General features: G+C 41.9%; 1 protein-coding gene across 2 annotated transcripts in view; it reads left to right on the plus strand.

Annotated features, from left to right (window-relative positions):
* Window positions 1-25,177, plus strand: part of SRGAP1 (SLIT-ROBO Rho GTPase activating protein 1) — a 248,040-nt gene that overhangs the window by 122,830 nt on the left and 100,033 nt on the right. For both annotated transcript variants that reach the window (XM_034770526.1, XM_034770517.1), the window contains exons 2-3: window positions 2,722-2,917; window positions 11,264-11,426. In XM_034770526.1, the coding sequence (XP_034626417.1) occupies window positions 2,722-2,917; window positions 11,264-11,426 (359 nt within the window). The remainder of the gene's footprint in view (window positions 1-2,721; window positions 2,918-11,263; window positions 11,427-25,177) is intronic.

Raw genomic sequence — 25,177 nt, forward strand, 5'->3', positions numbered from 1 at the left:
CAAAAGGCATAGATTTCCTTTTCCTGTTCAACCACTGACGAAGATTTGTTGCACAAGTGTTGCAGCATGTGTGTGGGGCCCACCTCTTGTCCTGATCTCCAGTTTTGCAGCCAAAAGAAAGGTGATAGGCTTTCTTAACCATAGTGGTTATACTGCGCTTTTGTGATGCAAAAGTCACTTCACCACAAACATAGCAGAAGTTATCTGCACTGTTCACACAAGTACGAGGCATCTCTGCTCACTTTGGCTAAACAGAAATGTGTCCCTTTGCAAAATCAAACACTGACAAATAAGAGGGCACGACACTGTATGATTTCTAGAACTGATATAGGGCAATTTGTTCAGCAGAGTGATGTAAGCTTTGTTATGATTGCATCATCCATGACTTCTAGGAATAACATGATGCAATTCATATCATGTATGACGCAATACCAGCTTCAGATTGCATCATTCATTGTTTTGCCTAAAAAGCAAGTACTGTCCAAACCCAGTCATAGATTTATTCATAGATCCAGTCAAAGATGTATTTTAGTCATTTCTGGTTTAAATTGAGATCCCTTCCTGTTATAACTCACTTATCCTCCGCCATTCCCAAGTCAAGGGTCATATATACTGACCCAATAGCATATCTTGAAAACTAGAGCCAATCAACAATTTTAAGCATCACTTTTGTTCTCAGTGACCCAGAATTAGTAAAGTTTGACGACATTTATTTCAGAAGCATTTTGGCTGTAGAACAGTGTAATAACTGCATCCTATCTGTGCCTGTGCAACCTTGAGCTGTGTGCATCTATCAAAGATCATTCTCTGTTCTAAAATATTTAAAAACTTTAAGGAAATACTGTCAGCTAGAAATTTAGTTAGTTTAAAGTATTTTCAGATATTACACCTACTCCCAGTGATCCTGGCCATTTTTGTAGATTTTCTCTTCCATGTTTCTGTGGAGAAGACCTGCTCAAAGAGGGGAAGTGTAGTGGCAAGATGCACTGACGTTCAGTATAGTTAAGGTGTAGTTATTTGAAAAACAAGTTCAGCTTAAAGTTACTAATAATAGCTCTCTTTACATGGACCTAAGGAGTTGGATTTAGTCAGTCAAAATTACTGCTCCAAAAACTAAAATTTTGGGCTTAGCAGCGAATTCATACTATGGTTTGCGAGTTACTTATGGAATTGTGTTCAGACAATTTCCATTAGAATCAAAGGGCATTAAAAATAGTGGGCACATCAAGGATCTGTTCTTTGGTTTCTCTTTTCTATTTCTGTTGTTAACCTTCCAGCTCCAATGTGTTTTCTCCTCTATGCATATGTATGCCATTGATACAGTGTTATCTTACAGTGGCTTTACTGGAGGCATAGTTCTTTTCCAGTGACTTGAGTTGAAGTGAAATGAAAACCAAATACATGATTTTTTGGTTCACCTCCCAGACTATAGAAACGGATGCTCTCATTAATGATTAACACGATAGCTGGTGGCTCAAAGTAGATTTGGGAGAGAGTTTTGGGATATCTCCCTCCTTGACCAACTACTGGTTTAATAATTTTCTGTGCCAACACTAGCTCACTTTAGCGTACATTTTTGAATTCCAATTCAAGTGGTATTTCAGATTATATCTTTGCCTTCACTTGTCTTCTAAGACCAATATGTATGCAAATCATAGATACAATAAGACTTTGACATTATTGTTGTTTTAGTAGTAGTAGTAGTTTATAGCATCCAGTAGCATAGGTACAATATTGGTTTTGTAATGCTCCTCTATTATAAATGTTGAGCATACTGTACATGGATTTGTAATACATTTAAGATTTTCTAAAGTCAGTTTACCTATTAAATGGTCACATAATTAGGAACCAGTTGAGCTCCTTTTAACATCCAAGAGAGTCTTGTTTTTTTTTACTTCAATAGATGTTGACTCAGGCTGATCATATAGTTACATTCGTAGTTAACATTCCTATATGATTGCAAAATGATTACTCTCTTCATTGCACTATGCTGTGATAATTTTTTTAGCCTGGATTTGAATGGGACAGTGACAAAAAGGGATATAAATGTTATGAATGAAATCATAATTTCTGCTCTGGGGATTTTCCTATTACATTAATGTCTTTTAAAAGAAATAGAAGGATATTTTTAGTATAGGTATTCCTATAACTCGAGAACAATGTATTTTTACACTACAGAAATATAAACACTAAATAAACATTACCAGATGCTATTTTCATGTGCCAATGGTGGCTACAAATCTGAAAGGAAAGCTGCTCTTTTCTTTTGCCATTCTGGATAAATATTATAGGGAGGTGTTTGTTTTGTATTTGATTTTATTTAAGTGTACTGGAGTCTCAAGGACCCTATGCACATCTATGATGCATTTTGACTGTCAGAAATACCTGTTTCTTCGACCGTCATAGCTACAAATGCAACACTTGCCAGCAATCAGTATAACCTGTGATACAGTAATTTCTACCTATATTAAGAATAAGACGCAAATGTGAAAACTCAGTTGTGTGGTGACTGTTGGTGACCACTCTTACGTTGAAAGTAGAAGATAACTGTATGGATTTTATTGCTAGGTTACTTGCACCATATAACATATATGTATATAGCTTAGATTGTATTTTTTCCTCACGCTTGTGTGCTTTATTCAGAATGTGCAGCAAATATTATTTTTGTGGGTTTTTTTCTTCCTTGTTTTCACTGACTTCAGTTGTGTGTGTTTCCTTTAGAGATTCGCGCTCAACTGATAGAGCAGCAGAAATGTCTGGAGCAGCAAACTGAAATGAGGGTGCAGCTTCTTCAGGACCTGCAGGATTTTTTCCGCAAGAAAGCAGAAATAGAGACGGAATATTCCCGCAATCTAGAAAAATTAGCAGAAAGGTTCATGGCAAAAACAAGAAGTACAAAGGACCATCAACAGTACAAGTAAGAGGGGTTCTAATACTTAAACTCAATTCACTTTCCAGTGTTAGAAGTGGGTTAGGTTATTTATTTTGTCAAAGGTCCAAATACTGTGTAATCAGTCATCTCCCTTGCATTTTGGTCCCACTGACTTGTGGTACTGTTTAATTAGTGAATGTTCATGGCAGATTGATACAATCTCTTGATATTTAAATTGCACAAATATTATCGTGTGAAAGAACTTGGTGGGAAAACAAAATGTAATATCCAGCTGGAAGAGATGCACAGCATTGGATATGCAAAACTGTGTGCTGATTGTTGCAATGGAGTTTTCAGAATTTGACAGGCTCATAATAAAGGCGGATCAGCCTTCCAAGAGGTGCCAGGAAGAAGTAAAAAAAGAGAGAAGAGGAGAGAAACTTGTTATTGTATGTATTGTTACATATGGGCTTTGCTGCCTCTTTATTGCTGCTATCCTTAGAAACAAGGAAGAGTCATATTTCATACACGGCTAAATGTTGTATATGGATGTGCACAGACTATAGTAACTTTTGTGCAATGCAGAGCTGGTCAGATACTATTGGTCAAATAATTTATTTGGTACATTTTGCAAAATATTTCAAAAAAAGTATTTGTTGAAATATTCTCTTCTATGTATTTGCCCAACTTACAGAGCTGGTTGAACAATTCATGAATATATTAATTTTATTTATTACGTGCCTCATAGAATCATAGAATATCAGGGTTGGAAGGGACCTCAGGAGGTCATCTAGTCCAACTCCCTGCTCAAAGCAGGACCAATCCCCAACTAAATCATCCCAGCCAGGGCTTTGTCAAGCTTGACCTTAAAAATCTCTAAGGAAGGAGATTCCACCACCTCCCTAGGTAACCCATTCCAGTGCTTCACCACCTTACTAGTGAAAAAGTTTTTCCTAATATCCAACCTAAACCTCCCCCACTGCAACTTGAGACCATTACTCCTTGTTCTATCGTCTGGTCCTACTGAGAACAGTCTAGATCCATCCTCTTTGGAACCCCCTTTCAGGTAGTTGAAAGCAGCTATCAGATCCCCCCTCATTCTTCTCTTCTGCAGACTAAATAATCCTAATTCCCTCAGCCTCTCCTCATAAGTCATGTGGTCCAGCACCCTAATAATGTTTGTTGCCCTCCACTGGACTCTTTCCAATTGTTCAACATCCTTCCTGTAGTGTAGGGTCCAAAAATGGACACAGTACTCCAGATGAGGCCTCACCAATGCCGAATAGAGGGGAATGATCACATCCGTCGATCTGCTGGCAATGCTCCTACTCATACAGCCCAAAATGCCATTAGCCTTCTTGGCAACAAGTGCACACTGTTGACTCATATCCAGCTTCTCGTCCACTGTAACCCCTAGGTCCTTTTCTGCAGAACTGCTGCCTAGCCGCTTGGTCCCTAGTCGATAGCAGTGCATGGAATTCTTCCGTCCTAAATGCAGGACTCTGCACTTGTCCTTGTTGAACCTCATCAGTTTTCTTTTGGCCCAATCCTCTAATTTGTCTAGGTCCCTCTGTATCCTATCCCTACCCTCCAGCGTATCTACCACTCCTCTCAGTTTAGTGTCATCTGCAAACTTGCTGAGGATGCAATCCATGTCATCCTCCAGATCATTAATGAAGATATTGAACAAAACCGGCCCCAGGACCAACCCTTGGGGCACTCCGCTTGATACCGGCTGCCAACTAGACATGGATCCATTGATCACTACCCGTTGAGCCCGATGATCTAGCCAGCTTTTTATCCACCTTATAGTCCATTCATGTATAAAACCAACTTAGCTCATTCAAACTATTTTGCAATTAATCAAAATACTGGTGAATGATCAAAGACAAATGCATTTAACAGCCAATGGCTGAAAGCTGAATCTAGATCAATTCACGCTGAAAATAAGGAGCAAATTCTTAACAGTGACGGACAAGGCCTGGAACTACTTATCCAGGGATGTGGTAGATTCTCTGACTCATTGTTGCAGCGCTTGCAATTATATCCCTTGAATCATATGATTATTTAAGAATTGCAGCAAGAAAAAGAAAAAAAAGTCAGGCCCTGTCTATTCTAGAAAGGGTTTGTTGGTATAGTTATACTGGCAAACTCTCCTAGTGTAGAAGCAGTGTATACCAGCTAGACGGTTCTTTTGTAGTAAGCTTCTTCCACTTTCCCAAACGAAATAAGCTATGCCGGCAAAAGGACTTTCCCCCCCAGTATAACTATGTCTACACTATAGTATAGTACCAGTAGGTAACTGGACTCCTGAGGCCACGCATCCCGATCCACCTCTTCTCCCCAAGGCCTGACCCCCTTCTCTGCCTCTTTCCCCAAAGCCCCATCCCCATCGTTCACTCCTCTCCCCCCGTTGCTTGGTCGATCGTCTCAAGAAGCCTGCCTGCAGATAGAAGGCAGCCCCAGCTGAGCAGGGACTGGGGCAGGTTAATGAGCCAGCATCTCTCCCCGCCCCACGGTAACTGGACATTTGATTCAAGTGCCATTTAGGGTTGCGGGGTCCCCTTTTCAACTAAACTTTCCTGTCGAAAATGGGCACCTGGCAACACTAAATGGCACCCAGACACAGAAGCCAAAAACCAGCCTGTCTGGGTGGCAACCTCCATATTGGCCAGGAGTTTCCTGGATCAGCATTGATCTCCCATTGGCTACTGAAACCAATCCAGGATATTTTAATAGGCCGCTAGAAGTCCAGTTGGTGGGGGTGGTGCAGCACGGCCAAGGCAGACTCCCTACCTTCCCTGGGTCCGCATAGCCCCTGGAAGCAGCCGGCATGTCCCTCTAATTCTTAGGTGCAGAGGTGGCCAGGTGGTCTTTGTGCACTGACCCCGCCCTGAGCACCGACTCCACAGCTCCCTTTGGCCAGGAACCATGACCAGTGGGAGCTGCGGGGGCGGTGCCTCCAGGAGCTGCTCGAGGTAAGTGCTGCCTGACCAAAGTCGGCACCCCCAACCCTCTGACCCATCCCCTCACCCCCTCCCACACCCAAACTCCCTCCCAGAGCCCACACCACCTCCCACACCCCAACCCCCTGCCCCAGCCCTGATCCCCCTCCCTCACCCAAACTCCCTTCCAGGGCCCACACCCCCTCCAGTACCCCAATCCCCTGCCCCAGGCTTAGCCCAGACCCTCCTCGTACACTCCAAACCCCTCAGCCCAGACCCAGCTCCCCCTCCCATGCCCCAACTCCCTACCCCAGCCCAGTGAAAGTGGGGGACAGCGAGCAATGGAGGGAGGAGGGATGGAGGGGGCAGGGCCTCGGGGCAGGGGCGGGGCAAGGGTGTTTGGGTTTGTGCAATTAGACAGTTGGCAACCCTAGTGGTCACACTACTACACTAGGGCTTTTACCCGCACAGAAATGGTACACCTGCTATAGGTGTGATTTTTCTTGACACTGTAACCAATATAACTATGCCAGCAAAAGTTTTAAATGTAGACCAGGCCTCTATTTCCAGCACTCATGGTTGCAGAGGAAAACTTTAATCTAAATGCTCAAACATCAAAAGGCAAATAAAAAGAATCTTTTAAAAAATACTGTTATTTGTAAAGCAGTGCCACGTCTTTTCGGGATCATGATTTTTGCATTCTTGGAGGTTGGCATTTTATCTTTAAATCAGGATTGGATGTCTTCCTAAAAGACATGCTGTAGCTCAACCAGAAATTATGATCTTGACGAAGGAATTACAGGGTGAGGTTCTGTGGTCTGTGTTCTGCAGAAGGACAAACTAGATGATGATAGTGGTCACTTCTGGCTTTAAAATATATGAATTAGCAGGATATTTTTAAACCGTCTGGCTGAAGATCTTTGTAAGTGAATTTAATGTAGTTCACCTACATTGTCAACTATAAGGGAGGATTCTGTGTACTCTTTGGCAACTCAGACCTAAATCCTGCATGGGAGGGCCTCTGATTTTTGCAATACCAACTTCTGAATCAAACTGAAAATATTGTGGTAGCTTCAAGCAAACTAAGTGGTGTTTTTTAGTGAATAAATAAGAAAATGAATAATATAATTAGTACAGGAATCCTGGTGTTAATATTGTAATAAATAGAATTTACTTTACATTGTGCCCATATCTTCAGTGTGCCATACATTTTTGTAGTGACAAAAATAACTTCTGTTGTATAAATTGTCAAGGACAAAGCTGCAGGTTTTACAGCTGGGCAGTGCCAGTTGAGGCTTTTGCATGGGGGAAAGGATGTAACTTCTTGTGAAGCACCAAAATGAAAAGTTATGGGGTGTCTTGAACTCCTACTTCCCCTCCCCAGCAACCCTTGACAGCAGCCTGACTTATAAATTGTTCTCTAGATGGTTTCCTAGTTACACTCCATTGAGATGAATGGGGCATTTCATCACACTGTTTGCAGACTCTCACACCCAGCACTTTACATTTGGTTCATGTCAGGAAAGTTTTCTTTGCAACTAGAAATGGTATGGCCTGAATATTCTAGGTTCATAAGATGAAATCCTGGTGCCACTGAAGTAAATGGCAACACTTCCATTGGATGTCAGAATTTCACGCATATATTTTAAGGCGAGGGACCACAATGATAATTTAGTAAGAGCTCCATCATAATACAGGCCATAAGATTTCAGTGCAGTAGTAATTTCTGCATCAAGACGAGAAGCTCAGTACACCTTCTTAAGCTTACACTGTGAGCCAGCAAGCCAGATTGCCTAATGGCCAGTGCCTGTGCTTTGCTTTCTTCCTGAGGGCTATAAACAACAGTATAATGTTGCCAGTTACAACTTACCCCACAGCACTTTCTAAGCAAACACTTTTATTCTGAAGGTAAAAGCATTACAGAGAAAACCTATTAAAAAAAACAGAATTAAACACAAAATATGCCAGGGTCACTCACCAGTCTTATGGGGTCCTATTAGATCAAAGTTTTTCCAACCCATTGGCAAAGGTTGGAGCCCCCCTTCAGCAGAAGGTCCTGTCCATTTGCTGGATCAGAAAGAAGGCCCTGTATCAGTTCAAGCTCTTCCTTTTATACCAAAAGCCCTTTCTTTGTTGTCTTGTCTGCAACACCCCAACCTGGAGTCCCTCCACCTCATGGCATGGAAACTCCATGGCTGAACCAGCTTGAACTGCAGTGCTCGGACTCTGTTAGGGAAGTTCTGTTGGGGAACAGAAGCGCTCCATTCACTCAACATACCTGGCGAAGCGGAAGCATTTCTCCATTTGGTCCCTCCCCACAGAAGCCTCTATTGCCCTTGTGCTAGATTACCTCTTGTATCTGAAGCAACAGGGGTTGGCAATATGATCTATTAAGGTGCATCTGGCGACCATCTCGGCCTTCCACCCGTTGTGGCAGGCAAGTCAGTCTTTAGCAATCCCATGGTGGACCGGTTTCTTAAGGGCTTGAATAGACTTTACCCCCAGGTGAGGCAGCCCGTTCCTCAGTGGGATCTTAACCTGGTCCTTTCTGAACTCATGGATCCCCTTTTGAGCCCCTGGCGACCTGCCCCTTATCCCACCTTTCCTGGAAGGTGGCCTTTCTGGTGGCCATAACCTTGGCCAGAAGGGTCTCCAAGCTCAGAGCGCTGACTTCCAAGCCCCACTACTCAGTCTTTTACAAGGACAAGGTGCAGCTATGCCCTCACCCAGTGTTCCTACCCAAGTTAGTATTGCAATTTTACGTTAACCAGGACATATTTCTACCGGTAGTCTTTCCTAAATCTCATGCCAACAACAAAGAGCGAGCACTCCATTCCCTGGACGTCGGGTGTGCCCATGCCTTCTACATTCAACGCACAAAGCTGTTTCGTAAGTCACCACAGCTTTTTATTGCAATCGCCGAGAGGATGAAAGGGCTTCCCATCTTGTCCCAGCGCATCTCATCATGGATCATGTCCTCCATCAGAACGTGCTATGACCTGGCTAAGATCCCAGCTCCAGCGTTGACAGCGCATTCCACAAGAGCGCAGGCCTCTTCCACTGTGTTGCTCGCACAAGTCCCCATTCAGGACATATGCAAGGCAGCAACGTGGTCTTCCATCCACACCTTCATAACGCACTATGCCATCACTCAACAGGCAAGGGACGATGCAGCCTTCGGCAGGGCATTACTGCAATCAGCAACTTGGTGAACTCTGACCCCTCCTCCGTGGAAACTGCTTGGGAGTTACCTATTGGAATGGACATGAGCAATCATTCGAAAAAGAAAAGACGGTTACCTACCTTTCATAACTGTTCTTCGAGATGTGTTGCTCGTGTCCATTCCAAATCCCGGCCACCTCCCCTCTGTCGGAGTATTCCGGCAAGAAGGAACTGAGCAGGCAGTGGGTCGGCAGGGAGCTATATACACTGCCATAAAGGCACCACTCCAGGGGGCCTCACAGCCAACCCAGCGGGTACCACTAGGGTAAAAAACACCCGATCGTGCATGCAGCGCGCTCACACACCGATTGGAATGGACATGAGCAACACATCTCGAAAAACAACAGTTACCAAAGGTAGGTAACCGTCTTTTGTCAGTGATGGAGAATCTACTACGATCCTTGGTAAATTGTTCCAGTGGTTTAAAATGTATGCCTAATTTCTAATCTGAATTTGTCTAGCTTCAACTTCCAGACACTGGCTCATGTTATACCTTTCTCTGCTAGTTTGAAGGGCACATTATTAAATATTTGTTCCCCATGTAGATACTTATTGATTGCAATCAAGTTACACTTAACCATCTCTTTGTTAAACTAAATAGATTGGGCTTTAAGACAGTTTTTCTAATCCTTTAATCATTCTCATGGCTTTTCTCTGAACCCTCTCCAATTTATTAACATCCTTCTTGAATTGTGGGCACCAGAACTGGACACACTCTTCCAGCTGCTGTCGCATCAGTGCCAAATAGATAAAATAACCTCTCTACTCCTACTTGAGATTCCCCTGTTTATGCACCCCAGGATCATGTTTGTCACACTTGGAGCTCATATTCAGCTGATTTTCCACCAGTCCCACAAAATCTTTTTCAAAGTCAGTGTTTCACAGGATAGAGTCCCCCATCTATAAGAATGGCCTACATTCTTTGTTCCTGGAGGTATACGTTTACATTTAGCAATATTAAAAAACACATTGTTTGCTTGCGCCCAGGTTACCAAAACATCCAGATTGCTCTGAATCAGTGACTTGTTCTCTATTTATCACTCCCACAATTTTTGTGTCAACTAAGTGATCTAATGGTCCCTACTGGCCTTAAAATCTATGAAATATATTCTACAAGGTTTTAATACACTCCTGGTGCACAGAGGGAGAAGTTACAGAAAATTGCTACTGCTCAAGCTTGGCAGGTGACACTGAAACTGAGATATCAGAGTCCACCACAAGGACTGTTTGCAAGATTATTTTTTTTAACTAATATTTTATACTAGATGTTAATGGTGGGTGGGAAACCTGAAATCTCAAGAATGTGTTTTTTAGGTCATTAAGTAAATAATGACTGAACTGACCTACATTATTTATTTTGGCATTTTTAATAAAAGGTTTGATAAACTATATTTGATTTAAGTACACAGATTGGGGTGGAAAGAGTCTGTAATGGAAACACAGAGATGCTGAACTACTGAAAAATGTCATATCAGTGGCCCTTGTACTATATAACTGTAATTGACAATGTTACATGAATATTAGTGATCAAATGGAACTTACGAATCCGGATCAGAGTTAGGAGACATTATATATTGTTACGGACATTTTTAAAACTATCACAATTAAATTTATTACAGTGAACAGTATTTTGATAGACAAGCACACCTATGATTTCTTCTTGTAAAGTGTTTGGACTATTCTTATGGGGCAAGATTTTCAGTGCTAAGAGAAATAATTGGTACAACTCTTTTGCAATGGCCTGTGTAGATTCTGAATGTTATATATAGTCCATCTGTGAGCAACTGCAAACTTTGTGTCAAGTTTTTGATATTTGTGGAGAGGTTGTAATGATATGAATTCTTTAGTTTTTCTATTTGTGCCTCATGAGGCTTGTAAAACATGCCTTAAAATGCTATCTAAAGCTTGACTAACCAAATATATTCCAAGAATGGATTGACTGACTGTTCAGAAACAGATTTAGGTCCAAATCCAGCTTACTTTATTCACAAGAGTAACCCTGTTGACTTCTGTGGGACTACTTGCATGAATAAAGGGAGCAGGACTTGACTTCTAGCATTTATCCTGGCAGATGCATGTGCATTCTTTCTTTACAGAGGTCAATTGTTCTTTAATTTAATTCAACTTAAATTGTTGGGTTCATGTTTATGTATATCTGGTGGAGGATGGGTGTGGCAGGGAGATGTTTGATATGTTAATTATGTAACATATATATACTCTTTAGGAAAGACCAGAATCTCTTATCTCCAGTGAATTGTTGGTACTTACTCCTAAACCAAGTGAGAAGAGAAAGCAAAGACCATGCAACTTTGAGTGATATCTATCTGAACAACGTTATCATGCGCTTCATGCAGATAAGTGAGGATTCCACCAGGATGTTCAAAAAGGTAATATATATCATGTTGAATTTTAGTTACCATTGAAAGGCAAGTGTCTAAGAGGTAGAATTTTAAGGGAAGATTCAGCAGTGTAGTAACATAATCTGCTTTAGCATATTAATAGATTTTTTATGGCATTTTTCACAGGGAAAATTCTTACCACAAATGTAGTGGGGAATGTACTATCTGATGGTGACCTCAGGAACTGAACTGCTTTAAATTCAGGAGGTGAGGAAGAAGCCCTCTTCTTTGCTCAAAAGTGTATTGTGTAGTCAGGCAGGAAGGAAAAAACGGTTCAACCTAGAAGTGACAAAAGAATGTTGTTGTATTATTATCAGAAATGCTGTATGGCCATGGTGGTTCTTCATGTACATGCAGCTGTGTATTCCACTTAGGTGTGTGGGTGCCCAACTCATTGGAGCCAGATAATTTTGCCTGACAGTACTCGTAAAGGGGCAGCGCTTGTGCCTCATGGCCATAGTTCCTGCCTTGGCTATATGAGGCAGTGCTGCCTCAACCCCCACTCAGTTCCTTCTTATCACCAGTGGCTGGAGTTGGAGCTCTGTGTTGTTTTCACCCCACAATCCCTCTATTTCTTAGTGACTTTTCTAGTTGTATTGAGTTAATTAATACCCTTAGTATTGTATTAGTGTTAGTTTAAGTATTTCCCTGATGATGCTCTCAGCAGGGTTTAAACATTGTCCGTTGTGTGGGGGACCGGTCCCCAACAATGATCCACACACACACAGTGCTTACCGTGCTTAGGGGAAGCCCACATCGAGGAGCAGTGTTGGATTTGCAGATTGTTCTCCAAACGAATTCAGGTGGCGAGCGATCTTTGTCTAAGCAGCATCTGCTTGAACAGGCCGGCCTGTTCAGCCTGCTTCGGCACTGAGGTCCTCATCAGATCAGAGGTCACCCTCGGGTTCTGAGAGTGCTGCCGTTCCATGCTCTGGAACTGGTGCCTCTCCAAAGACACAGAGGAGTCATTCCCTGTCGAGTGTGCTGAGGAAAAAGTCTCTCCAGGTTCCATGGTGATTCATCTGCCTCCTCCAGAAGAAGCATGTATCAGCACGGTCACGCAGGATGGAGTAGGTCCCATCAATCATTCCCTGATACCAGGCAGTGAGGTCAGACCCTTACCATCAACTCCAGTTTCGGCCCTGGGTCTTCCATTTAGTCTGGTGCCAACAAGGGTAATGCAGCATCATCTGTTTCTGCGCCAACGGACCTCCCCTGCCTTCATGTTCCATCCTCTCCCTTGGTCCAGGACTTTGCCAGTGCTGCATCATTTATAGCCCCATTGGCTGAGCAGGCCACTGAACCTGTGGGTCTGTTGGCACCATACATCAGTGTTACCCGTACACAGTCAGTGGAGGTGGGGCTGAGGCTAGGCTCGACCTCCTCAGTACCAGGAATTTTTTAGCACCCCTGCTGTCAGCTTCATTTTCATCCCAAAACAATTCTGTGGTGACTTACTCTTCCTCTCCTTCAGTACCAGAGGATTTCAAGGAGCACTAGAACCTTTTGTGGTGCGTGGCTGCTTCTTGGGTATTCAAGCAGAGTTCCTGTAGGAGAACACCCATGCGTTGTTGAATATCCTACAATTGTCTGCCCTGGAGAGATGCCCTCCCTATTAACAATGCACTCCTAGAGCCTGCTAAGATTCTCTGGAGTATGCTGGCTTCGGTACCACCTATAGCAAAGCACATGGAAAACCACTACCTCGTTCCAGTGCAGGGATTTGCGGGTTTTTACTCCCATCCAGTCCCAAATTCCTTGGTCATAACCACGGTGAACAATAGAGCTTGGCAGGGCAGATTTATGTCCACTCCCAAGAATAAGGATGCTAAATTAATGGACCTGATGGGTAGGAAGATTCATACCACCTCCTCCTTGCAGATGCGGATTGACAACCAGAACGCATTGCTGTCCAAGTACAAGTTTGTCAATTGGCCAGCTATGTCTAAGTTTGTAGGTTTTCTGATTTTTCTTGTGCTGTCAGTTCAGCTTCCCATACCTTTTCCTCTTCATCCCAACTTACTCAGACAGACTCCAGTCGCACCTTGCATCCCGTGCTCAGCTCACTGTATCTCACAGTGTGGCTGCATCATGGCTGAATGAGAAGGAAATGCGGTGTTTGGTGGCTGTTCAACAAGTCCTACTCAACAGTAGCAAGCCCTCTACCTGAATGGCCTATTCAATGAAATGGAAGCGGTTTTTAGTATGGTTGTTGACCCCTGGAATTCAACCGACGCTGGCTTCTATTCAGGACATTTTGCAGTATTTGCTGCACCTTCAATCATTGGGCCTTGCGCGTAACTCATTGACATACAACTGGCAGCGACATCAGCATTTCATCTCTCCATTCAGGGAATACCAGTCTTTTCCAGTGCCATGGTAACAAGATTATTAAAAAGCTTCTTCGTCTCCATCCTCTGGTCCGAGAGCTGGTTCCTCTGTGGGACCATGGTCCTAGCGGCTTTAATGGGACCTCCGTTCGAGTCCCTGGCATCGTGTCCCTTTCTGCTTTTATGTCAGAAGACTGGGTTCCTGGTAGTGATAACATCCTCAAGGAGAGTCTGTGAGTTGCAGGCTCTGATGGCAGACCTCCTTATACACAATTCTCCAAGGACAAAGTGACAATGACCACACCCAATTTTTTTGTCTAAAGTGGTTTCTCAGTTTCATTTGACCCATGCAGTAACTGTGTTCTTTTCTAAGCCACATTAATTTTTGGAAGAGCAGCGTCTTCAGACACTAGATGACACTAGAGGTCAGGTCTAGCCTTCTATCTGGACAGGACTAAACTATTTCGTGTTTCACCTGGACTGTTTGCGTCATATGCAGATCGTATGAAGGGACAAGCAGTCTCTTCACAGATGATCTTTAAATGGATGACATCCTGTATTAAGACTGCATATGAAATAGCTTTGGCTACACTTCCTTAGTAAGTGCAAGCTTGTTCTACAGGAGTGCAAGTAACATCAATAGCGTTCCTCAGTGACATTTGCAGGGCTGCTGTGTGGTCATCCATCCATACATTTATGGACCATTATACCATTAACTCATCTTCCAAGCGGATGCAAGTTTTGGCAGGGCAGTCCTACAATCCTTGCTTAGGTAGATTCCGAGCCCCGCTTCCTGGGGGGATGCTGCTTGTGAGACATCTAAGTGGAATACACGCTGCATCTACTCGAAGAAGAAGAAACAGGATTGGTGTCTAGTCTCTGGGCATTCGGTGTGAAGGAACTGAGGGGGATTGGGATGGTGCCATCTCAAATAGGCAGGGGAGGGGCTATTGCCATGAGGCGTGAATGCTGCCCCTCTGTGGGTACGGCTAGGCAAAATTCTCCAGCTCTGATGTTCTGGGCTGCACACGCCTAAATGGAATACACGTCTGTATCACATCTCATCTCAAAGAACTCCAATTACAGTAAGTAACCGTTTCTTCTCTGCCGTGAGAGCGTCTCTGATTCAAGCAGAAGGGTCTTGGGTTCCAAGAATTAGACTTGTGATCAGTTTGTCACAAAGGTGATGCCTGGAGATAGGGAAGTAGCCATGTGCTATGTTTCCCATAGAAGACTCCCTCCCCCATATTGAATTTTTGTTTAATTACATAGTTATTGGGATTTCAGTGAAACTTCTTTGTAAAAGTTTTACAGGTATTTTGTTTAAAAGATTAATAGCTTCATGATAAATACATAGTGCAGCTTCCTCTTTGGATAAGAAGGGACAGTAAGGCAGCCTCAGTTTGATGTTTGTGAGTGGAGTCTTTAGCCATCATCAGTAGTGTGTTCTACAATAAAACAGAATGTAAATGCATGATCATCAGTCCCTGTGTGATTCTGTAGGCATTGATCCTGGGTATTACAAAACTGAGTTCCAAAGAATTAAGGTTCAAGATATACAGTCACTGATTGAATGATGGTGTTTCCTACTGGCATTCAGGATGCATGATTTCTGGTTCCAGAAGAGGCTCTCATTTGACACACTCCTGAAAGTTCCTGTTCCACTGGACAAACAGAGGCTGTAAATGGGGATGGATGCAGCTGGACCCAAGAGCTACTTAGAGAATGTAGAAGAAGAATGAGGAGGAAAGGGGGTGAAAACAAATTCATGTAATATGATGATGTGCAATAAAACCTGTGGTAGAAATAAAACTAAACTAAAATTAATTGCTTTCTCACTCTTCCAATATCTTGATGACAGAATGTTCTGTCAGATGCATGAATGTGTTGTACACAAACCACTATTTTTGCTAATATGGAAGATATACAGCTGTTGAACAACTAATCAGGAAAGCATTTTTAATCCATTCCAGCAAATAATATATATGCTTACCTCTCATTGACTTCAATGGGAATGCCATAAGTAGAAGGGTTTCAGTACTGGGCCCATTGTAACATACACAGGTGGATGAATTTAAAGAATTAAGACTGAAATTTCATAAGAGGAAATTTCTGAGCTTTTCATAAATATTGATATCTGAAGCTAATACTGGAGCCTAATCTACACTAAAACCCTTTTAGAGCAAACACAGCTTATACCTGCCAATATAATTGCATCTATACTAGGGCTTTTGCGAGCATAGAAATGTTGCCAAAAATCACACCCCTAATTGATGTTGCCACAGGAGCAAAAATTATAGTGCAGACCTCATCTTTATCATTTAATATTTTTCTTTTTCAGAAACATTTACAGACAAGTTCTGCTGCTAAATAATTTGAAGATTTTAGTGTTTACTTGCTGTGTCTAAAAATTAAATTAACTGCCTGTGAATCAAGTCTACGTAAGCAGTAGTTTTTGCTGAAAAGGTTACTGCTGGCTTGTAGCAATCACCTTGATTATTTAAGCATCCTATCACCAGCTTCTATGTTGCAATTTTGAGGATGACAAAAAATGGCAGGGGGAGTGAGTATTATAAAGCATTCATTTTATTGTATAATTGAGATATCCCTCTGGAGTCAGGGTGTATTTTTGGATGGTCCATAAATCATTAACCCTGACCTAGTTTTAAAGATACTTTGACTATTATAGAAAATTATGCTGATTCACCATACTCACTGGGCTTTCCTGCCTCTCTTCACTACCTCTCAAGCAAAACAACCGCCCTATCTTTTGTTATGCTGTTCTCCCTGCAGCCACAAGTAAACTCCATATTGAACTACAGTTTGTTTTGTTTGCTCAGAAATTCTTCATTTATTAATCTTTTGATGTGTCCTTAGTCTTCCCTAGTAGTTTGATACTTATCATATAACATAAGTGTGTGTGTTTAATAGAAAGAACACCAGAAGATGAACACAGTAGTTCCAAAATGAAATAGCGGATATCAATCAATATCTGTGGGACAGACTTTTTGTTCTGCAATATAAACCACAAGTCTTCCCTGGATAGGAGGCACTTCTTACTTACAATAAAAGTATGTCGTGTAGTTGTAGTCATGTCGGTCCCAGGATATTAGATAGATAGAGAGATAAGGTGAGTGAAGTAATGTCTTTTATTGGACCAATTCGGAGTACCTTTTCCAGACTTGAAGAAGAGCTCTGTGTGGCTAGAAAGTTTGTCTCTCTCACCAACAGAAGTTGGTCCAATAAAAGATATTACCTCACCCACCTTGCCTGTCTTGTAATACAAGGAAATACAGCAATTAGAATGCATATCTAAAGATATATCTTGATAACAGGTCATGCTTTCACTAAATAACTTGTATTATACAAATATCAGGGAGTAGCCGTGTTAGTCTGTATCCACAAAAACAACGAGGAGTCCGGTGGCACCTTAAAGACTAACAGATTTATTTGGGCATAAGCTTTTGGGGGTAAAAAACCCACTTCTTCAGATGCATGGAGTGAAAATTACAGATGCAGGCATTATTATACTGACACATTTAGAGAAGGGAGTTACCTAACAAGTGGAGACCCAGTGTTGACAAGGCCAATTCAATCAGGGTGGATGTAGTCCACTCCCAATAATTGATGAGGAGGTGTCAATGCCAAGAGAGGAAAAGTTGCTTTTGTAGTGAGCCAGCCACTCCCAGTCCCTATTCAAGCCCATATTTATGGTGTTGAATTTGCAAATGAATTTTAGTTCTGCAGTTTCTCTTTGAAGTCTGTTTTTTGGAGTTTTTTTGTTCAAGTATGGCTACTTTTAAATCTGTTATAGAATGTCCAGAGAGTCTGAAGTGTTCTCCTACTGGCTTTTGTATGTTGTTATTCCTGATGTCCAATTTGTGTCCATTTATTCTTTTATGTAGAGACTGTCCGGTTTGGCCAATGTACATGGCAGAGGGGCATTGCTGGCACATGATGGCATATATCACATTGGTAGATGTGCGGGTGAATGAGTCCCTGATGGTGTGGCTGATGTGGTTGGGTCCTCTGATGGTGTCGCTAGAGTAGATATGGGGACAGAGTAGGCAATGAGGTTTGTTACAGGGATTGGTTCCTGGGTTAGTGTTTCTGTGGTATGGTGTGTACTTGCTAGTGAGTATCTACTTCAGGTTGGGGGGCTGTCTGTAAGAGAGGACTGGCCTGCCTCCCAAGGTTTGTGAGAGCGAGGGATCATTTTCCAGGATAGGTTGTAGATCGTTGATGATGTGCTGGAGAGGTTTTAGCTGGAGGCTGTATGTGATGGCCAGTGGTGTTCTGTTGTTTTCCTTGTTGGGCCTGTCCTGTAGTAGGTGACTTCTGGATATCTGAAGAAGTGGGTTTTTTACCCATGAAAGCTTTTGCCCAAATAAATCTGTTAGTCTTTAAGGTGCCATTGGACTCCTCATTGTTTTTGTATTATACAGTGGCTTTTAGTTTACTCTTAATGCATCTTATTTTCCTGTTAAGTCCTTAGATGTGTTTATTTGGTAAGGGAGACTGAAAATAAGCATGTAATCTCTTCCCAATTTAATTAAAATAAGTCCTCCTTTTATTCATGCTTTTACCACAGTTGCACAATTAATTCTGTGACACTGACAAACATAAAAAAACCTATAGAAAAAGAGAGCTGGAATAATTAGATTAATCTGTCTCTGGGCCTTGGTCTGGCTCCTTGATTTCAAAGCCTTCTCTGTCTAGGCTGCAGCCGTTGGTTTGTGTGTCTTGTTTCTAAGCAGAAGTTCATACAGGTAGGCTCCGATTAGTGCTTAAGGTACACTGACGTTTATTCATTTTTTCAGCAGCAATATCAGGCAGTTACATGATTGTAATGTCCTTTTAGATCATAGAAAGCTCCAGGAGGTTTTACCTTATTAATTATAATCTTTCGGTTTAAATGCTATAGAGATACCCAGTTATAGCATTTTGTGCCCAAAGTTACAAGAGCATATTACTTCAAGTCTTTGGGCCCATGAGCCTCGCTTCTTTGTCAAGAGGAAAATTAGGACAGTCCTAGAGAACAGAAAGAAACAAATCAAAAGAAGTAAAAGATGGAAAACTCCTGAGGAGCTTTAACCAATATATATGGCTTGGAAATGTTCAGTTGTGTACATAGCTTATGGTATGTTGCATATTTGTTTGGTATAATGAAATGATAAACAGTACTATTCAGGATCATATGGAGACAGCCTGTGTTTGAACTTGAACAAATGGTCCTTGTAAAAGCAACAGAACTGTTTTTTCAGCAGAGAATGTCACATCCTGGAGGTCTTTCCTTGATTGCTTAGGCTTTATATTCCTCTTTCATAACAAGAGACATCAAGCAGCTGTCCATGGGCAAGTCTCCAGGTCGCAATGGCATTCTACCTGAAGTGTACTAATGTGGAGGTGCCATATGAGAAGCTATAAAAACAAATACACCTAGAAATCAAGTCAATACTAGCTGAACGCTGATCTGTTGAAGCAACAGGAGAGAAGAATCCGTCCATAACAAGAGATAAGAACTCAGGCCTTTAATGTTAGAAGCCCTGGTCCCAGAGAGCCCTGCTTATCCTATATCCAGATTTAATACACAGGAACATTTAAATTAAACCTTCTCCACAGAGGTTTGCCACCTTCCTTATTCAGTCTTAGGGCTGGCATACACTGAAAAGTTACATTGCTATAGCTACATCTCTGAGAGACGTAGGTAGGCTGGCTTAACCCCCAGTGTAGACAGCACTAGGTTAGAAGAATTCTTCTTGACCTAACTAATGCCCCTCAGGGAGATGGATTACCTATAGCAATGGGAGAACCCCTTCTATTGCTGTAGTGAATATCTACATTGACGTGCTCCTAGACTTTAAGGTCAGAAGGGATCATCGTGATCATCTAGTCTGACCTTCTACACATTGCAGGCCATCCACCCACTCCTGAAATAGATCCCGAACTTCTGGCTGAGTTACCGAAGTCCTCAAATCATGATTTAAAGACTTCACGTTACAGAGAATTCACCATTTACACTAGTTTAAACCTACAAGTGACCCATGCCCATGCTGCAGAGGAAGGTGAAAACCCCCCAGAGTCTCTGCCAATCTGACCCAGGGGAAAATTCCTTCCCAACCTCAAATATGGCAATCAGCTAGACCCTGAGCATGTGGGCAACACCCACCAGGCACATACCTGAGAAAGAATTCTCTGTAGTAACTCAGAGCCTGCCCCTTCTAATGGCCTGTGTCGAGTCGTTGGGGATTTTTGCAACTGGCATTCACCGACTGGCCATATGCCATTGTAGGCAGTCCCATCATACCATCCCTTCCAAAAACTTATCAAGCTCAGTCTTGAAACCAGTTAGATTTTTGCCCCCACTGCTTCCCTTGGAAGACTGTTCCAGAACTTCACACCTCTGATGGTTAGAAATCTTCGCCTAATTTCAAGCCTAAACTTGTTAATGGCCAATTTATATCCATTTGTTCTTGGGTCCACATTGGTGCTTAGCTTAACTAACTCCTCTCTCCCCCTTGTATTTATTCCTCTGATGTATTTAGAGAGAGCAATCATATCTCTCTTAAGTCTTCTTTTGGTTAGGCCTAACAAGCCAACCTCTTTGTCTTCTTTCATAAGGTAAGTTTTCCGTTCCTCAGATCATTCTAGTAGCCCTTCTCTGCACCTCTTCCTGTTTGAATTCATCTTTCTTAAGCAGGGGAGACCAGAATTGCACACAAACTATTCCAGATGAGGTCTCACCAGTGCCTCGTACAATGGTACTGACACTTTCCTGTCTCTACTGGAAATCTGGTGCTATAGGGCCACAGCTGTGCCACTGTAGCATTTTAAGTATACACATAGCCTTAATTTATTAGTGGAGATTCTGCTGCAGCTTCCCCCTTAGACGAAACAGTAATGGTTACTAGAATAATTGTGTCCCATAATGTGTATTATGGGAAGTGCAGCATCTTCCAGGCACACTGACATCATTTTTTTCTCAGACTGTTATTTCCAGGAACTGATTCCACTGCAGATTATCTCCTTTTTGTCTGGTATCATCTTATATGTTTCTGCCACTTTTTCTCAACAGTGAGGTCAAAAGCAGCAATTTTTTTTCTGTAATTAGTTCTTTCTCAGAAGGAAGAAGGGATGGGAAATTCAGGAGACCTCTTTAAAAAGCCTCAAGACCCAAAATGCCTGACAAATACAACATAAGGAAATATTTCAAGAGGAAACTCTGGAAATGATACTTGTAAAGTCAAGGGATGATCAAGCATCAGTAAACTTATTTGCACATTTCTATGGGGAGGGGACTTATTTGTGGGAGAGGAGACATCCTGTTCCAAAAGTAGTAAGTCCTGATTATGAAACTGATCTCCTTTTTTTTCCTGTGTAGGTTTTCAGGTTCAAAATTGGGGTAGTTTAATCTAATTCAGTATTTCCAACTCTCACTATTTGATCATGACTCTAATAATTTTGGGAGGTGTTGTTTACCTGTCTCATGAAAACATGTTGAAAGACTGCCAACTCCTGAATTTTACCTTCTTCAAAATGGTCACTGTCTTCTTTTTACTGTCAATGGGTCTGTTATGAGCTGGGTGAAAACCTGTTATGGATTGAACTAAAACTGTATTCACCCTGATGTGTGAACATGCCCTTCACTGAAGATAGTTGAAGAAAATACTTAGAGGGGGCACACCTAAAACAAGTCCTAATGGAATCTGCCCAGAAACTAGCACCAGGTGGGTGGAGGGTTCCACTGGATACAGTGACCAAGTGTGGGAGGAGAGGTAGGTGGGAGAACACACCACAAACTGAGAACAGACAGTTCCTCTAGAGGGGCAGGGCAAGAGTGAATAGCAAAAAAAGCCAAGCACAGCTTGAGTACAGTGTGACCATGGAAAAAGAGAGAACTTCCGAGTTTATTGGATGAACACGCTTGGGGCTCTAAGCTAACAAATTGCTCCCTTTGTTATTGATTTCTCATGCATTTGGAGAAGCAGGACTCTGTACATTTTGTAAATAAACAAGATTGCATAAAAGAAAATACCAGACTCCATCAATTTCTACTTCCAACTGGCACATCCCCAGGGTCCCAGAATTTGACTGGTTGAAAAGGGGTTGAAAATGGGAATAGGTCTGAAGCCAGCAAGATGGCTGCCATTTTCCTACAGTCTGCCTGCATATGGAAGTGAGGGTGCCCTTTATAAAGTTGGCTGCCACTAATTCATAATTGAGGTTCGGTGTACTGGATGAATCCTGAACTAATTGTATCACCATTTTGTAAAATAGGAAAAACATTGGAATTAGGTGGAGAGCTCGCTGAAACTTGGGTTTTCTGATTCATGGGAAATTTCAGTATGGTGAAATTTGCGTTCTGATTTGGAACAAAACCAACCAATTTTACAAAAATTTCCCATGAACTGGAAATTTAAAAAAAGATGTTTGGGAAACATTGTCACATGGTGTTTCCGAAAGGAAGTATGCTCCCTTGGACCCGACAGCTGCTGGCTGAGACTGATAAGAATCAACTTTAGTCAGCAACTGCGAGGGCGGTTGGGGTCTGCAGCTCCATGGCAGCCCTGCTATGTGGACTGTCCTGAGGCCAGATACCCCCAGCTTCCTGGGCCAGCTGGCTCACCAAGCTACAGGAATCTGACAGCACAGGAAGACAGCTGGCCTGGGATTCTGGAAGCTCTGGGGTCCCTAGTCCCAGGACAGTCCACATGGTTGGGCTGCCCCAGAGCAATGAACTCTGGTAGCCCAGAGTTCCTTGCCCTAGGGCAGTCTGCATGCATCCAATTTAGCGCTTAAGCTTTTCTGCCTTTTAGTTGCCAGCATATAAAAGCAATACAGATTGCAATTTGTTGTGCAAAATGAACACCACCATAAGACAGAACCTCAAACAGCAGAGCTGAAACCTATTAAAATGCTGTGTTCTTGCAGATCTTGTCAGGCAGATGGGGCAGATGTGCTTCAATTGAACAATAAAGGAATAACAAAAACCAACAAATGTGAAGAGTATCTCACAGAACATTTATAAAATGATACTGACTGTTGCTGTGTTAATAAGCAACTGCATTAATACATATACACAAAAACTTTAACCAGATTTGTGTATTTATAATTTATAAAAACTTAATTTCTTTGGACAGAAACCATAATGAGCTGAGACGACCATATCTCCAGTGTTTACAGTAAAAGAGGTTGGGAAGTGAAGCACAATAAATATTTAAGTTCCATAATCTTGTAATTAACCGGAAATATGACTACCTGCCAGCTCTAGTTGAAAATTATAAAAACACAGGATATATAGAGAATCTCTGCATCATTTTCTTCTCATTAAGATTTAAAGGAATTACATTTAACAATTAAAGGCTAGATAAGCGATTAATCACTCAAACTGGTAGATCTGGGCCAATTTTACCCTGGTTTAGCTATCTGTCTATAGTGAGTCACTACAGCTGGTGGTGTATTTTTAAGACGGCTTATATATGACCTTTTCTGAGAGTAACAAACCGAATCATTTAAGAGAAATATTTCATGAACAGTGTCACTGAATGCTGTAACTGATGGTAAAATAACATGTCCCAAACATAGATGTTACAGCATTCCAGGAAAAATTCAGCATAATCAACTATAAAATTGAAATGAAAACCAGTCAAATAATAATTTTGGGTTCAGTACTGCTCCAGTTGAAACTGCTGGAAATACTTGCGCTGAGTCAGTGGGAGCCGGCCATTAGTGTGTAGTAAAATGTTAGGTGTATGAAACGCAAACAATAAATCTAATGAAATCTTGATATGCTATCATTATGCGTATATGCCAGTGCTGTTTAGTGTTTGATGCAACTGTCATTAGAGAGAGCAAAACATGTATTGTTTGGGTTTCAAAATTTGTTGGCAATCATTGTTTTCTCTTGCAGTTTTAAACATTAAGTATTAGACTTTCTGTTTCCCCAAAAACAATTGCCACCTCCCCCATGTCAAGTAGTACAAAATAGGTTTTATATTAGGCCCCCCTCTTGAATATGTGTATGCCTGTGTTTAACTAGAAGCATATGAGTAGTCCCATTGATTTACAGGTGCAGGGCACTAATTTGTACATTTTCTGGATACATTGATATTTACTGTACCAATTAAATTAGGAACAATAAATATATAGGGGGGCTTACATTTATTGTGACAGAGATTAACACCATTTGAAGACAATCAGTATACTTTGAAACTGGATTAGGTATGACTTTAATTGGGTTAGTAAAAGATGTGTTTATAATTTAACACAAGAAGATCACTATTTAATCCATTCTTATGAGGTTGTATTAAGGCCCGTGATCTTTGCTTTTCTCTACAGTTGTTGGATCCGTTATATCTTGAAAATTTTAAGCACAATGAGGGTTATGCCTCAGTAAATTTCTTGAGGCAAGAGCGAAGACCAAGGCTTCTCAAAGCTTGTTTTTAGGATCTTGAGAGACTGGTAAGAGATACTGACTTAGCTCCAGGAAAAGGTGTGCTGTATCTTGCATACTGTAATTTGGCTTTGCTGAGGATAAACTCCCAGAGGAAGGTAACATTAAAGCACATGAAAGTACTGCAGGAGAGGAGAATAAGTAGCATGACTGAAAATGAGGCGGGAGCTGTTAATAACTGAAAAGAAATGCACTGCACATCTGAGGCACACACACACTATATATTACACACTAAAAGCCTTGTTACTAGCCCCTGGAGCCAGTTTTTCTGGATGTTAAATACTAATGCAAAATGCATTAGTTCTTGAGAGTTAGTCCATTGGACTGCGAGGAGCTAGGGGTTAACAAAATCTCTTCCCTTATTTCTCCCCTCTCGCCCCACACACACAATTACAATGGCTAAGTCAAAAATAAACTGCACATCAGCGCCATTACAAGGTTCACTCTGCTTTGAGCAGTTTCCAACCTCTATCTGTTGGGTTCCCTCTTGTGATGAACTGGTGGAATGGTTACCATATTCTGTATCCCCCTCTAGCCATTACCCTGCACAATTGCTACTCCATGTCCTTTCTTCTCGCCATTCTCTGTCTCTCTGCTGTCCTCAGTCTGTTCTTTTCCTGCTCCTCTTGGTGTTTTTTGTTTTGTTTCTCCTTTTTACTTTCTATTTTATAATTTTAGCTTGCAACTTTTAAAGCTCCATCTCTACAGTGGACTTCCCTGTACCCACCCCTAAGCCCCATTCACCCAAAATCTATGTGCTGCTTGGAGAGAAGAGAGGGGCATGCCAGGGGTGGTCATTGGTAGTTCTATGGAGCTGAGCTACTTGTGAATTTGTGGCTGTGCTGAGAACCGCAGGAGCAGAGGAGAAGTTTGAGCCAGGGAGCTGCTTCCTGACACAGGAGCATATCCCATGGCTAGTTGCTTTAAGGCCCAACAGAAGACCAGTAGGAAAGGCA

The sequence above is a fragment of the Trachemys scripta genome, chromosome 1 (assembly GCF_013100865.1).
Source record: "Trachemys scripta elegans isolate TJP31775 chromosome 1, CAS_Tse_1.0, whole genome shotgun sequence".
Classification (NCBI taxonomy): Eukaryota; Metazoa; Chordata; order Testudines; family Emydidae; genus Trachemys; species Trachemys scripta.